We start from the raw sequence: 13876 nt of genomic DNA on the forward strand, positions 1-13876 counted from the left end.
ACCAGACTGTATGTACGATGGCCATGTTAGAAGTTTGAAAAGACACAGTCAAAGTGATACAATCTAGTGAGCAATGTACAAGAGAAAAGAGAGCAACAGTTCACTACAATACGGCTTTCAGTTGTGTTCCACTCCGAACAGTGAGCGCCATCTTCAAAGGCAATAAACACACCATTGAGTGCAGAATAAAATGTGAATAGAAAAATGACATGCATTGCTACAGGGAGCGATATCAAATGAAGCAAGATATCCAGATTTCTACTGATATTTTGTTTGAGCCTCAATTAGTAGTGATCCACTGGGGGAAAAAGATATGAAGAACTCTTGAACATGGTAAACTCTATCAAGCCCAGATTCACCATAACCAATTAAATATCTCTTCCTCCTACCATTATGATGTGCAAACCCAAAATGACTACTTTATGAGCATTTAACAAGGTACATCATTTATTTTAAAATATTAACTAATAGTTAAATAATATTTAGCTACTTCAGATAGTTCTTTAATGTATTTAATTTTCTTTGGACCAAAATTCTTGAGCTCTGGAACACAATCTGAATTTTTAGCCTCAAATGGGAAAACCCTTTATGATTTGCAAAATTTTGTCTAACAGAACATTTTCCAGGAATCCATTCCTTCTGAAAATTAAGGAATAACTGTACAAATCAGTCAGGAATGAACGTTTATAAGACTCCTTACCTGTGGAGTAGGGGTCAGGCTTCGGTTGTCGTGGGGAATGGTGGTGCTGAATGACTTGTTGGGGTTTTGCCTGCTGAGGGGGCTGGTGTTGTGGCTGTGGCGGGGGCTGTTGAATGTGTGGTGGAAACTGCATGGGTTGTATGTGTAGGGGCCTTGGTTGATGTTGCTGTTGCTGCTGCTGTTGTACCTGCTGTGGGGGAAGAGGCTGCGGCTGGGGATGTGGCGCAGGCTGAGTGTGCGGTGGAGGCTGGGGCTGTGTGTGTGACGCCTGTGGTTGGTTGAGGACTGTCTGCGGCTGTGGCTGCGGCTGAGGCTGGGGCTGGGACGAGGTCGTTGAGAGAAGTGGGGTTTGATTCTGGACCTTTTGCAGCTGCTGTAAATACAACTGCACTTGTGAAGTATGTAGGGGGATTGAGAGATGAGACTGTGGTTCTTCTTCTTCTAGAATAGCTGGCGGTTGTGTCATCTGCGGGGGCTGTAATATAGGCTGTGGAACCATAGGTGGGGACTGTGTGAGAGGCCGAGGCTGTTTCGGAGGTAATGGTGCTGCTTTACCGCTGGGTCTGGATGGCTGTTGAGGCAGACTACTGTGCAAAGCTAAAAGGAAACAAAACATACAATGTTAAATTATTATACTTGTTTTCAGCATGCAGTAGGCCATTACAAGTACATATATGGACAACCAAACAACACACCTACAGACTGTTCATTTTCTCTCCCTTTTATCACTTATTTCTTAAATATTGTCAGTACTTGCACCTTTATTTCCCTATTTGAAATTGGATTCTAATCACCAATCCACCACCCAATTCCTGACCTATGTTCACCCACCATGGGGGAGTTCTACCCAACATTTGCAATTTAATTGGTGGACGATATCCTACACCTTTTACATCTCAACTTTGCTTTTTTCTTTAGAAACATGCCCTGGCATAACTTTTCATAAGACCATAAGACATTGGAGCAATTAGGCCATTCAGCCCATTGAGTCTGCTCCTCCATTCCATCATGGCTGATCCCAGATCCCACTCAACCCCATACACCTCCCTTCTCACCATATCCTTTGATGCCCTGACCGATCAGGAAACAATCAACTTTCGCCTTAAGTAAATGCATGGACTTGGCCTCCACCGCAGTCTGTGGCAGAGCATTCCACAGATTCACTACACACTGGCTAAAAAAAATTCCTCCTTACCTCAGTTCTAAAGGGTTACTCCTCAATTTTGAGGCTATGCCCTCCAGTTCTGGATTACCACTCCTCCCCCCACAAGAAACATCTTCTCCACATCCACTGTATCTAGTCCTTTCAACATTCGGTAGGCTTCAATGAGATCCCTCCCCCTCCCCCTCCCCCCACATTCTTCGAAACTCCAGTGAGTACAGGCCCAGAGCTGCCAAACGCTCCTCATATTCATTCCCAGAATCATACTCATGAACCTTTTCTGGGCACTCTAAACACTTTCCCTCTTCATTTTTTTCTTAAATTCCCCACTCCATCCATTCTATCAATTTCATCAGCAGAAGTAAACATTAATAAGCATATGATTATTTGCATATCCATAAAACAATTTTGCTAGTCCAGGTGAATGGAAATGATATCTAGCAGAATAATATACATAACACAAGGACAGAGGCCATATGTTATGATAACATATGAAGCTGAGCAGCAAATTCAAGGACAGTTTATGTCACACTTATCAGACTCTTGAAAGGACCTCTTGTACATTAAGATGAACTCTTGGCCTCACAATCTACTTCATTACGATCTTGCACTTTATCATTTACATGCACTGCACTTTTATAGTAGCTTTTACACTTTATTCTGCATGGTTATTTAGGTAGATTATCAAAAATGCCTGCAGGAAAGTGAATCTCCAGGTAGCAAATGGTGACATATATGTACTTCAATAATAGCTTTACTTTGACATATATTGAGATACCATCCAGACACATGATGCTGAATTGAGGTAGATCGGAGTAGTACAAAAGGAAATCAGAATCCAGAATATACAGTATATGGTATCATATACACACTTTGATGATAAATCTTACTTTGGACTTTACCTTACTCTAGCTTAGTGCAATGGGTAATGATTTGATCTGCATGAACAGTATGCAAGGCAAGCTTTTCATGGTCCGTTTCATGGTCATGTGACAATAATAAACTAACACCACTAACATCAGAAACACAAGATAATGCAGATGGAGCAACAGACAGCTAAAAAAATTCAACAGGTGGAGCAGCATCTGCGGAAGGGCGGGATTGTCGCCGTTTTGGGGCCTGATGCAAAGTTTCAGCCTGAAATGATGACAATCCTTTCTTTGCAGGTGCTGCTCCATCCACTGAGTTACTGCTACAAATTATTTGCCGTTCCATCAATGTAACATTCATTCTGGAAGTGGGTTTCAATACCAAATAATACTTTAATTAGCGCTTTTCCAAGCAGAGAACACAATATAAAATAGGCCCACTTGGCACTTCACCTCAGTGAATCCTAGTGAAAAGATTAATGGTGATTATACAATTTCAAAGGTTTTGTCAGGTGGTGTACTATAATAAGAGACTACGAAAGAGATCGTGTACCTGGCGGTGACACCACTGAGTGTTGGGTGAGGTGAGGGGGCGAATGCTGCTCAGGTGGCGGTTGCAAATGCGTCTGCAGCTCGCTTTGGTGAGGAAGGTGCATCATGGGCTGTCCAAAGTGCGGCATGGCATCATAGGCATTGGTCAATATCTGTGGCTCCATGACTGGAAGTGGAGCAGGTACAAACTGTTGAGGTGATTGCTTCATCGGCTGTGGGGGCTGATGGTGGTGGTGATGTTGCTGCAGGGAGAAGAAGAAAAAAAACTCATTAATCTTTATTTTTTTTTAAATCTTTATTTTTTTTTAAATAATGTTAGTCTTACTTTAAATTCTGTATCACTCACAATGTTAAATGCGTTTTTAAATTTCATAGGCAATTTTCTCTCTAACCTTCTTTCATTTAGAGCTAATTTGCTTCCAGTCCACAGAGCGCATAGTTCAAGTGATCCTGAAAACACAACCCTACTCAAGTAGTTCAATTCTTCCTTCTTCAAAAATTGATGCAGTTGACCTTCATCTTCCACAACCAAAACAATCGATTAGGAATGACCATGAAGCCTGAAGGATCAAATCTGCTTCTACCAAATCCTACTGTGTTCAGATTAGTTTACTGTCATACACCAGGGTGCAATGAAATTCCTTGACAACGGCCTGGTGCAGCATAAAATTCCACAGCCTCCAATGGTCACAATCAAACCAAACCATGATGAAATGCACTTTCAAGTTGAAACTGTGGCCTTTCAACAGCATAATGGTGAAAAAAAAACAAGCTAAAACTTACTTTTAAACTAAACAAAATGAGTCAATGTGACAGTGACATCATTAATTTTCTCCTCTCTGGCTTGAGGGTTTTGAGGGAGGGAGAAAATTACACTAAGTGTTTGTTTTTAAATCAACATTCTTAAGAGGGAGGGACAATTTGCTAGGTTGGGAAGGAAAGATGCTGTTGGCTCAGTACTGAAGACATTCTGTTGCCTGTTGAAAATGCAAACCCAGATTTCCTACACACTAAATACTTTCTAATGGGCTATTATCCATTTCCATCCACCTCCTATCAAATTAACACTCTTCAATCTAAGTACCAAAGGGAATCTAAGCACCTTTGCCCATGCTACAGTAAACTCTCCCAATTCAACTCAGGAGCAGAAAAAGCCAGTCTCATTAGTTAGCAGTCTCTGCCGGTTTAGTAAATCTCCCATATCAGAAAATTAACTGCATGGGATCCAGATATCAGATGTTTACATGGCACTAGTGTGGTAATAAAAAATTAAAATGGAACAACAGGAAGAACCCCAACTCTTCATCAAGTCTAAATCTGGAAATATTAAGCTCAAATTTTAATTAAAATAGAACTTTTTAAAAACAAGCCTTTACAATAAACTCAGTTCTGTAATACGATTGATTCCAGGATACTTGTAGCTGTTACATCTGTAGGAGCGAGTGTCCAATTTAGCTCATGTCCTTTTGTGTGCAGAAAATTTAGGAGTGATCACATTGAGCAGTTTAAAATATTAGAATAGGGTAGATACGGAGAAATAATTATGTTGGGGAAGTCAAGACTTTTAGGGAAACATCAATTAAAAATTCAAGCTAGGCCATTTTAGAGAGATTTTCACCAAAGTAGTAGTCAAACAAGTAACCATGTCTCCTTAAGACTTCATGAGGTCAACTGGAGCTGTGGAAACTGGGAATAACAAGAAATTGTGGATAAGGGCAATAAGGAAAAGTCAAAGGAATACGCGCAATACTGACCAGTCACAATCTAAATAATTGGGACAGCATGAAAGCTCACACGCTATAACAAAATGTTCTAATTTATGGACTTTGGATGGTGCTGAGAAACACCAGGGTGGATGAAAACCTGGGAGTTTTCAAACGTCCATTTGAAGCTTCATGTGGAATAGCTGACATTCACTGAGCTTTGCCTTTAACTCTGGTACAAATAATACGTACTTTGTAATTTTTACTCTCCATTTAATAGCAAGCAAATAATCACCCAACCACAATATTAATTATTTTTCCCTGGGAAGAAACATCTGGTGGGTGACAAATCTCCCCATCCCAAATGTACATTTTCATTATTTACTGTAGCACTATCTTTTTTACATTATTAATGGCTCAGGCCAAATCAGGCAACCAGCTTGAAGGACCTCAAGGAGTGAGTGGTGTACAGTAATGAAGGAATCCCAGGCGTAACAGCCCTCTCTCCTACTTAGCCTGACTCAGACATCACTGAGATTATGGGCAGCTTGCAGGTAAAAATCAAGCTTACATCTTCATAATCTTTCAGGGTCCATTGGTGCACAGTTATTACCCCTCCTCCACTAAAACATTAAGAACCTTCCTATTGCGTCTTAGAGGATAAAAAGGGGAGGATAATATCCTGAAAGTCAATTTTCAGAGGCCCTACAAATACAGCTTTGAAATACATTAACAGTTGACTTGTTTCCTTTTACAGGGAACAAGAGACTGTTGCTCACTGCTTTGGAGTGAAACAAAACAGGTAAAGGTAGTAGAATGATTAAAATGCTGGGACAAGAGAGGTGGAAGGAAAAAAAGAGCGGATGAAGAGTCTGAAATGTTTAGTTTTTAGGCAGAAAATGAAATTCTCAAAACCCAGGCCACTCCCACCAGTAAACAAACAGCAGTGTCTCGGCTCGTTGATCATTCCTACCTTCTTCTGCTCCCGTCCAGAGCGGCTCTTGTGGCTGCCATGTTTGGTTTTAGGTGGCACCTCTGCAGAAGAGAGTTGAAATTGAGATGTGCTGGCTGATGGACAACTAAATCTAAACTATACTATATAAACAAGAGCCCTGGGTGATTTAAATGACCCCTCTTTACACCAAAGTACAACAGGATGTGTGTTTGCACCGTACGGATTTTTAGAGGTTTTTGTTGTTGAGTGGCAGGCATTTTTATAGTTTAAAAACACTGGACAACAAAGATTTTGCTTCCTGCATACCTTTAGGTATATCTTATGAATTTTTGGGCAACTGATCATGAAAACCATGAAATTTCCCGATCACTCACCATTTTTTAAAAATAAACTTATGTTTATTATTTCAATAGATAATTCAAGTCAATTAAAATGTTGCCTACAATGTAAGCTGGAAAGTTTCCTATCTCGTCCGGGCATGCTTAGGCAGCGCGGCTGTTGCATGGCAGCACAGGTTTTAGTAATAATTATTGGGTTCAGGACTGCAAGGATGGAATTTGCTATCACCAGACACAAAAATTTCTATAAAGGATTTTGATATTTGAGACAGATGCTTCCCAGAATAACTGATGCCAAGATTAAGGAAAGCATTTTTGTTGGTCCACAAATCAAACAGGTCATCAATGACAGGCAATTTGAGGAATTTCTAGTGGGACCGGAGAAAATCACATGGAAGGCATTCAAGGAAGTTGTTGACATTTTTCTCAGCATCTGCAGAGCACCAAACTACATGCAGCTGGTTGAAAGCATGCTTCAAGCATATAAATCCATGAAATGCAACATGTCACTAAAGATTCATTTTCTGCCTTCCCATTTAGACTTCTTCCCTGCAAATCTTGGTGCTGTTAGTGACAAGCATGGTGAAAGGTTTCACCAGGACATGGTGGTCAGGGAGAAAAGATACCAGGGCAACTGGGATCCGTCAATGCTGGCGAATTATTGTTGGACACTTAAGTGAGAAGCCTCAGACAAGTACAAATGAAAATCATTAACAAAATATTTTTAACTTAGTTGAACTATTGCAAAGCATCAGCATCATTATGCAATTAAATACATTATATTCAATAAGTTAATCTGTTTCTCCAAATTCCTACATGATACAAGTACTCTGAAATTATATTTGTGTTCATCTTCGAGCAGCCTATCATAAACAAAAAAAATTCTGAGGAAGCAACACTTTTGAAAAAATTTGCTGTCCAGTGAAATTATTAAGTATTACCCTTTGTCTATCCCACTGCATCCTAAAGGGCAAGAACATGATATCCAATCCAAGAAATTACTCAGTTGAAGATTTCCACCAGGTGATCTGAATAATGCTTTCCTACACTTAAACAATGATTTCCAGTTGACCAACAGCACAGGTATAGATACAATAAAGATTCAATGAGGTCCTTGATCAATTATATTCATATCATTTGATGCTGCTCAATGACCTTTCAGATTAAAGTTCTATTTCCCCATTAAGCACAGGCAACTTATTTCAAGGCTGTTGCTAGTGGCACAGAGTAGACAGCAGTGTTCATGTCATTTTCCCTAACAATATGGAAATTGTTGGTTTCACTCCACATGCATCTGGTGTTCAACAGATTACAAAACAGCTGAGGTAAGTAAATATGTGGGAAAAACCTTGTCCTGCGTAACATGCTGTAGGGTTTCACTGCTGTGTAACATGGTGTAAGGTTTCACTGATAATGTAGTGGTTTCTCTGTAGCAGCAATGTTTGGGTTATGACTAGAGATAACGGGGTTTGGAATGCTGTTCTTTCTCATGAGCTGGAAGAGAGATTTTTGCAGTCTTTTTCCGGGTAGAGATGAGGAGAGAAGACGCGAATGCAGAGAGTTGGTAGACCAACCATCCAGGTGGACTTGGAGCGAGGGTCCGAACGGCAACAACAATTGAAGGAGGTCGATGGTGGACGATCGACTTATCAGTGAGCTCCAACAGTGCGCAGCAGACTGTTTAATAAGACTGGGCCCTTTTTATCATCTCTTTACTAACCATATAGTCAAAGTAAGAATTATAAAGCTTAATTGTTTACTCGCATATTGTGTACTGTTTGTTATTTCGGGGTACTGATTTGTAACGGGACACACCGCGCAGCATTCGCCCAAAGTTTGACCGGGCCACGGGCCATCACCCCTATATTAAGCCACTAGCCGAAGCGAGAGTTACACCTGTAATCATATGAGCCTACCACCCCCTACTATGGTGGTGTTTCAGAGACCTATCTAAACCCTAACGGTATTTTATAAGAATATGAAAAATGAGCACTGAAACACTATCTGATTAACTGTATTATTCATTGCTTTCTTCCAGATGTTGATGAACCAAAAGATCACAATTTTCTAATTTTATGCAAAAGTAATCATGTTCTTTGGTACATGCAGCTTTTTAATATTTTCATTAACCAGTTGTGTATTATACAAACAGAATGCAATCAAATTGGTTCTGGCAAAGATTACATGACAACTATTAAACAAGCTTATCTTCTAAACAGAAGGTAGACCCACAGGGGCTAAAGCAGTTCTCAGATGTTCTCAGATGTTCACAGTTGCCAAGTGGAAGAGATAGTGGTAAAACATAGGTTCCGTCAACCAATCTGCTACCACTCCCTCCCCCACCAAAGATCATGCCTGCACAGGTTCACCATAAAAAAAAATCAGACACTGCTCAGTGCATTATATAGAAAAAAAATTCTATAATAATACTTGAGACTTCAAGTCAATATTTAGTACAATGAAATATGCATTGTTGTAAATGCCGAATATTTGACAAAATATTTGCTAAACTTTCACATTATGACAATTGCTTATATATGAAGTTCAACAAAACTACAACATCTCAGCTGTGAAAAATTAACTGCATTAATTTACTCCAGTCTTACCAATGGTATCAATTCTGTAATCCTCTGTGTTCCACCTAGATCAAATGCCCCTTTACATTAACAGAATATATGCCAAATTATTTGTAAAAAAATTCTTTGACCATTTGTAACAACAGGAAGTACAAAGGAGGTACAACAGCTAACAAAGATCTTGGAAATTGAAAAGTATGAAACAGGAATATGAATGAATGAAAAGCTGGTAAATATCATGTGAGTTCACACTTTGCAGTGAAAGAAACAATTTATAACTTTATATTACAACTTTCCTTTCACTGAATGCTGAAGTGCATGTGTGTGTGCAAGTGCATGCATGCGCGTATTCCAGTAGCCATTTATTTGGAACAACTCTTTAAAGAAAAAAAATCATTAAAACAGTCGAGATTTCCTTAGTTTATTTGGCTCACTATGCCGCTTAATTGGGACAGGAGACAGTTCCTAATTAGTGTCAGTTGTGCACTTGTGTGGCCATTAGACACTACACCATAATCAGTGTGATCAGTTTTTAAATAGTGCGAGTTGCCTGTGTTTGCATTCAGAAAACTGTGATTTTTGTCACTGACTGTTGGTGAGAAATAAGCAGCAAGCCAATTCCAAATTGTTTTGCTCAGTGCGGTTTCAAGCACTCAGGCTTGGAAACGCCAGAAACAGATGGGAGTAAAAACAGAACTATTTCACTACTTCCACAAGTTAGGAACTACAAGGAATTTGAAGGCATCAACAATCATCTTGAATATTACAATGAAAATGAAGATTTGGAGGATGCAATAGTCTAAAGCAATGTATGGAGGCAGTCGATTATCTGCACTAGATGCCTGCACTGACATTGTTCATTTACAGTCAATGAAAATGCGACAGATGAATTCCTCCGTTGGTAACTTTTCAAAACTAATGCAGTTTTCTAGTAATGTAGAAGTATTGGTAGTGTTCGAGTTTGTTCTGTATTTCACTTTAATACATAAGCTGTTAAAATGGTACTTTTTCTTTTTTTATGCCTTATAAGTACTTCCATGAAACATCGGCTAATAGGGACACCCGCTTAATTGGGCCAGAATGTACTGGCTCCGATTACACACGTACACACACAATATAAATATGCACATATATTAAAACATTGAATGCAGAGTCTTATACAGCACTCAAGGCTAGTATTAGAATATATGACTAAAGCTTGATCAAAGACCTAGGCAGGGTTAAAAAAAAAGAGACTGATATAAAGAAGAAATATTAGATATTATGCAGAGGCAGGAAGGCATGGGAGCCAATGGGAATGGACAAACAACAAAATCATGAAGGTATGATGGTTACAGTTGTTAAACTTAGTTTTAGTAGCTTAACTTTTAAAGTGGGCTATCACTTTACATTGAGACCAGAGAGTTAATTCTCATATTTACAACTTTTGTCAACATGAATCATAATACACATTTCCATAAAAAGAACCACCAGTATTTAAAATTTTCAAAGCTGTTTTGCTTGCTAAACAAGCAAAATCCGATGCATTTTATTAGGCTTCCAGATCAAGATTACAGTCTCATTTTAACTTCTTCTATTGTGGAAGTGGAAGTGTGTGCTGCATTGTCTACATTACATCATGACTATATTTCAGGGATGCTTTTCAGATTAAGTCCAGTTGAAGGATGGTCAGCCAGCCCCTGATGGGCAAAGAAAAAGCTTCAAAGGTAACACCAAAATCAGGCTAAAGAAATTATATCTAAACTGGGAAAACACTGCATTCAATAGATAAACCTGGAGGAAATCTGTCCAAGAGGGAATTGTATTACATGAGAAAAACCTCTGCTGCGCTGTAGATACCAACATGCATCTTGAAACCTGAGAAGTATCAAATAAATGCAAGTATGCTTTTATTTAAGTATATTTTGACAACACAGAGTACTTTATCTTCAACCAAGTGTCTTGTTTTTAAAAACTTTTTTTTACCTCAGGCCACTTTTTTGCCAAAATTGATAAAATGAAGGGCCAGCTTTCAAGTACACATTAGCAAGGTAGATGGGGGACAAGGGTACATCAGGAAGTAGTGATTAGAAAACAAAGATCTGATAACCAATGGGAAAGAGAAAAGAAAGGCTAGAATCAGGCAGAAACGAGATAACATGCGGAAGAAAAGAGCAAGAAAAACCCATCTGGAAACCTCTGGTGGCAAAAACAACCCTTTAGCCTCGATATTTAGGAGAACGACGGTTACTAAGATAGAAAAGATAATTACAAATGAGAAACATTTAGTCCATCTTTCATGACCCATTCAGGATATGACCATATTAAATAAGAATCTAATCCTTTCATATTAAGCCCAAAATGCAATAACATCATGTGTATGAATGCATTATGATTGCACAGTGTTAATGGATAGTAACATTCTGACACAGGCGAGATGCTGTGTGGGGTGCATTTGCCAGTAGAAGTTGCTTTTTAAGATGAGGGCAGTTATTTCAAGTGAAGAGAATTGGAGGAGCAAGATTTGGTGTCAAGTAAATGACCGTGAATTTGGATACATTAAAGATTTATGGGAATCTGGCAGGGAATGGAGTGGACGCCAAGCAGCACGTCACCTTCTATTTAAATATGTACACAAACTGCTGGAGCAAATGACTAAAATTTAGTGAGAAAAGTCAACCAAAGACCTTAAAAGAAGGAACTTCAGAATGCAAGATCTTAGAAGCTATAAGTACAGCTGCTAATGGTGAATGACTGAATAGCTACAATTTGGAGACAACAGATATATTGGAGTATTGCAAAATGAGATTAAGAATAAGGAAAGATAAGACCATAGTGAGCTGCGAATTTTGACACACAACCAGGAGGCAGTGAACAGTTAACAGAAAGACATGGAAGCCAGCCAAGATATTGTTGGAACAGGCAAGAGGCCAAAAAGTCATACTTAGATGGTTTTGCAAAACAAGCTAAAAGAGACATTTCAACAACGTTCTCTTCAATAAATAGAAGTCAGTTTGATACTTGTCTGAAATAAATGACACAAATTACGAATCTTCAACACAGGTACCCCCAAGGTTGTATGCTGAGCCCACTGCTATACAGTCTATTCACATATGACTCCACAGCCACTCACCCGAGCAATCACATCAAGTTCGCCGATGACACGACAATGGTGGGACTCATCACCAACAATGAGATGGTTTACAGAGAAGTGGTGGAAGAGCCTGAGACCTGCTGCCAGGCAAATAACCTCTCCCTCAATGTCAAAAAGACAAGGGAGATGGTTATCAACTTGCACTATTTACACCCTCCCTACCCCCTCCACCCCTTTACATCAGTGGCACAGCAACGGAAACAGTTTCAAAATCCTGGGAGTGCACATCACAAACAACCTCTCATGGTCCTAAAACACACCCTACACAGTCAAGAAAGCTCACCAACATCTGTACTTTGAGGAGGCTGAAGAGAACCGGACTTTGTGCATCCATACTCACGTCATTCTACAGATGTGCAGTAGAAAGTATCCTAATAAGCTACATCACTGCTTTGAACAGGAACTGCATTGTGGATCCACAACAGTTAGTCAAAACGGTGGGTAGGCACATACCAGTGATGCATTGACCCAAGGACACATATACAGAAAGGTACTGGAAAAGGGCTAGTAACATCATGAAGGATCCCACACACCCTGCTCATGTACTGTTTGTCCCATTCACATCAGAGAGATGGCTATATAGCATCCACACCATAACCACCACTCAAAAACAGTTACTTTCCTCAAGCAGTAAGGCTAATCAACATCTTCACCCACTGACCCCACCACTGCTTTCTTACTTCCCATCAGTCATCTTATATACAGCCTAGTGTGACTTTAAAAACATACAATCAATGCGTACAAGCTATCTTATGTATTTATATTTATTGTTCATTATTATTGTATTCTTTAATTCTTTGTCTTTTTTTGTGGTGCATCAGATCCGGAGTAACATTTACGTACAGGAAATGAAATGGAATCAGCAGCTAGATCTACATAATATCTAACCAGAAGAAAATATGAAACCAAGTATGACAGCTCAGAATCAGTGGGAGGTTAAAAATGATGCTGATGTGAAACAACTTCTCTTTCCTGTAGTTTTCTTTGATAACAAGAAATTCATTTATGCTTATAAATCATAAATTTAGGGCGTAGGAGTTTTGAATTGTGTTGTTGGTTATAACCAATAATCTTCTGCTGTGCTAGTCCCAAATCAAAGCTTCCATTGTTTCCTCTTCAATTGAATGCACTCAATTCATGGGATGTACCATGCCTTCTGTCAAAGGGGAGGGATTATTTTTTTGTGTTCTTCCATCCAAGATAACTGTTGAGACTCAGGCAGTTGAGGATTCTACAGACCTATATGATTATCAGTGACATGAGGATTTGGTGACAGCATCTGCCCAACAATTAAAAATTGACGTCAAACACAGGTAAAGGACATAAAAACCAAATTTTTATATGAACTAATATCCTAATAAGGAATACTCATTTTATAATCCCCAATTAGCTTCAATTCCAGATGACACTGCTTATTAAGTTACTTGTTTGACGTATATCCTGGTAATATTCTCCATCTCTGCCCCCGCAACCCCACATCAGTTTTCTGCTTCATGTACCCAACAAGTTGTCCAATATTAGACAATGTTATGTAGCCTGACTCAAGAGTCATATCCTATGCAAAAACATTTGTCAAGAAGGGACCTCTCATTGATCTCGAAAATTTGATCATCTTTGGAGAAAAAAGTTGGTCAGGTCACTAACTTTTATTATATTTATTCAAAATTAATAGGACAGATTTTATTTTGCAAAACATTATTTGATGGGGCTCTTCAACAATTACTGTGAAGCTCTGGAACACAAGGATTTATTCTGTTTAAATATAATTAATTAGATCAGGCAGAAGACAGGCAGACAGGGGTATATTGGTCATTTCAGATTTGTTTTAAATGGCATTGTAGATACCATGTACGATGTATTCAATAAAAATAAATTCCTCCCCCACTCC

At 39.0% G+C, this 13876-nt stretch overlaps 1 protein-coding gene across 7 annotated transcripts in view; it reads right to left on the reverse strand.

The window, feature by feature from the left end:
- brd4 (bromodomain containing 4) overlaps positions 1-13876 on the reverse strand; it is a 176369-nt gene that overhangs the window by 15951 nt on the left and 146542 nt on the right. For all 7 annotated transcript variants that reach the window (XM_072248423.1, XM_072248421.1, XM_072248425.1 and 4 more), the window contains 3 exons: positions 5960-6021; positions 3285-3525; positions 701-1297 (listed from right to left, as the gene is read on the reverse strand). In XM_072248423.1, coding sequence (XP_072104524.1) covers positions 701-1297; positions 3285-3525; positions 5960-6021 — 900 coding nt within the window. The remainder of the gene's footprint in view (positions 1-700; positions 1298-3284; positions 3526-5959; positions 6022-13876) is intronic.

Source organism: Mobula birostris, chromosome 32 (genome assembly GCF_030028105.1).
Source record: "Mobula birostris isolate sMobBir1 chromosome 32, sMobBir1.hap1, whole genome shotgun sequence".
Lineage (NCBI taxonomy): Eukaryota > Metazoa > Chordata > Chondrichthyes > Myliobatiformes > Myliobatidae > Mobula > Mobula birostris.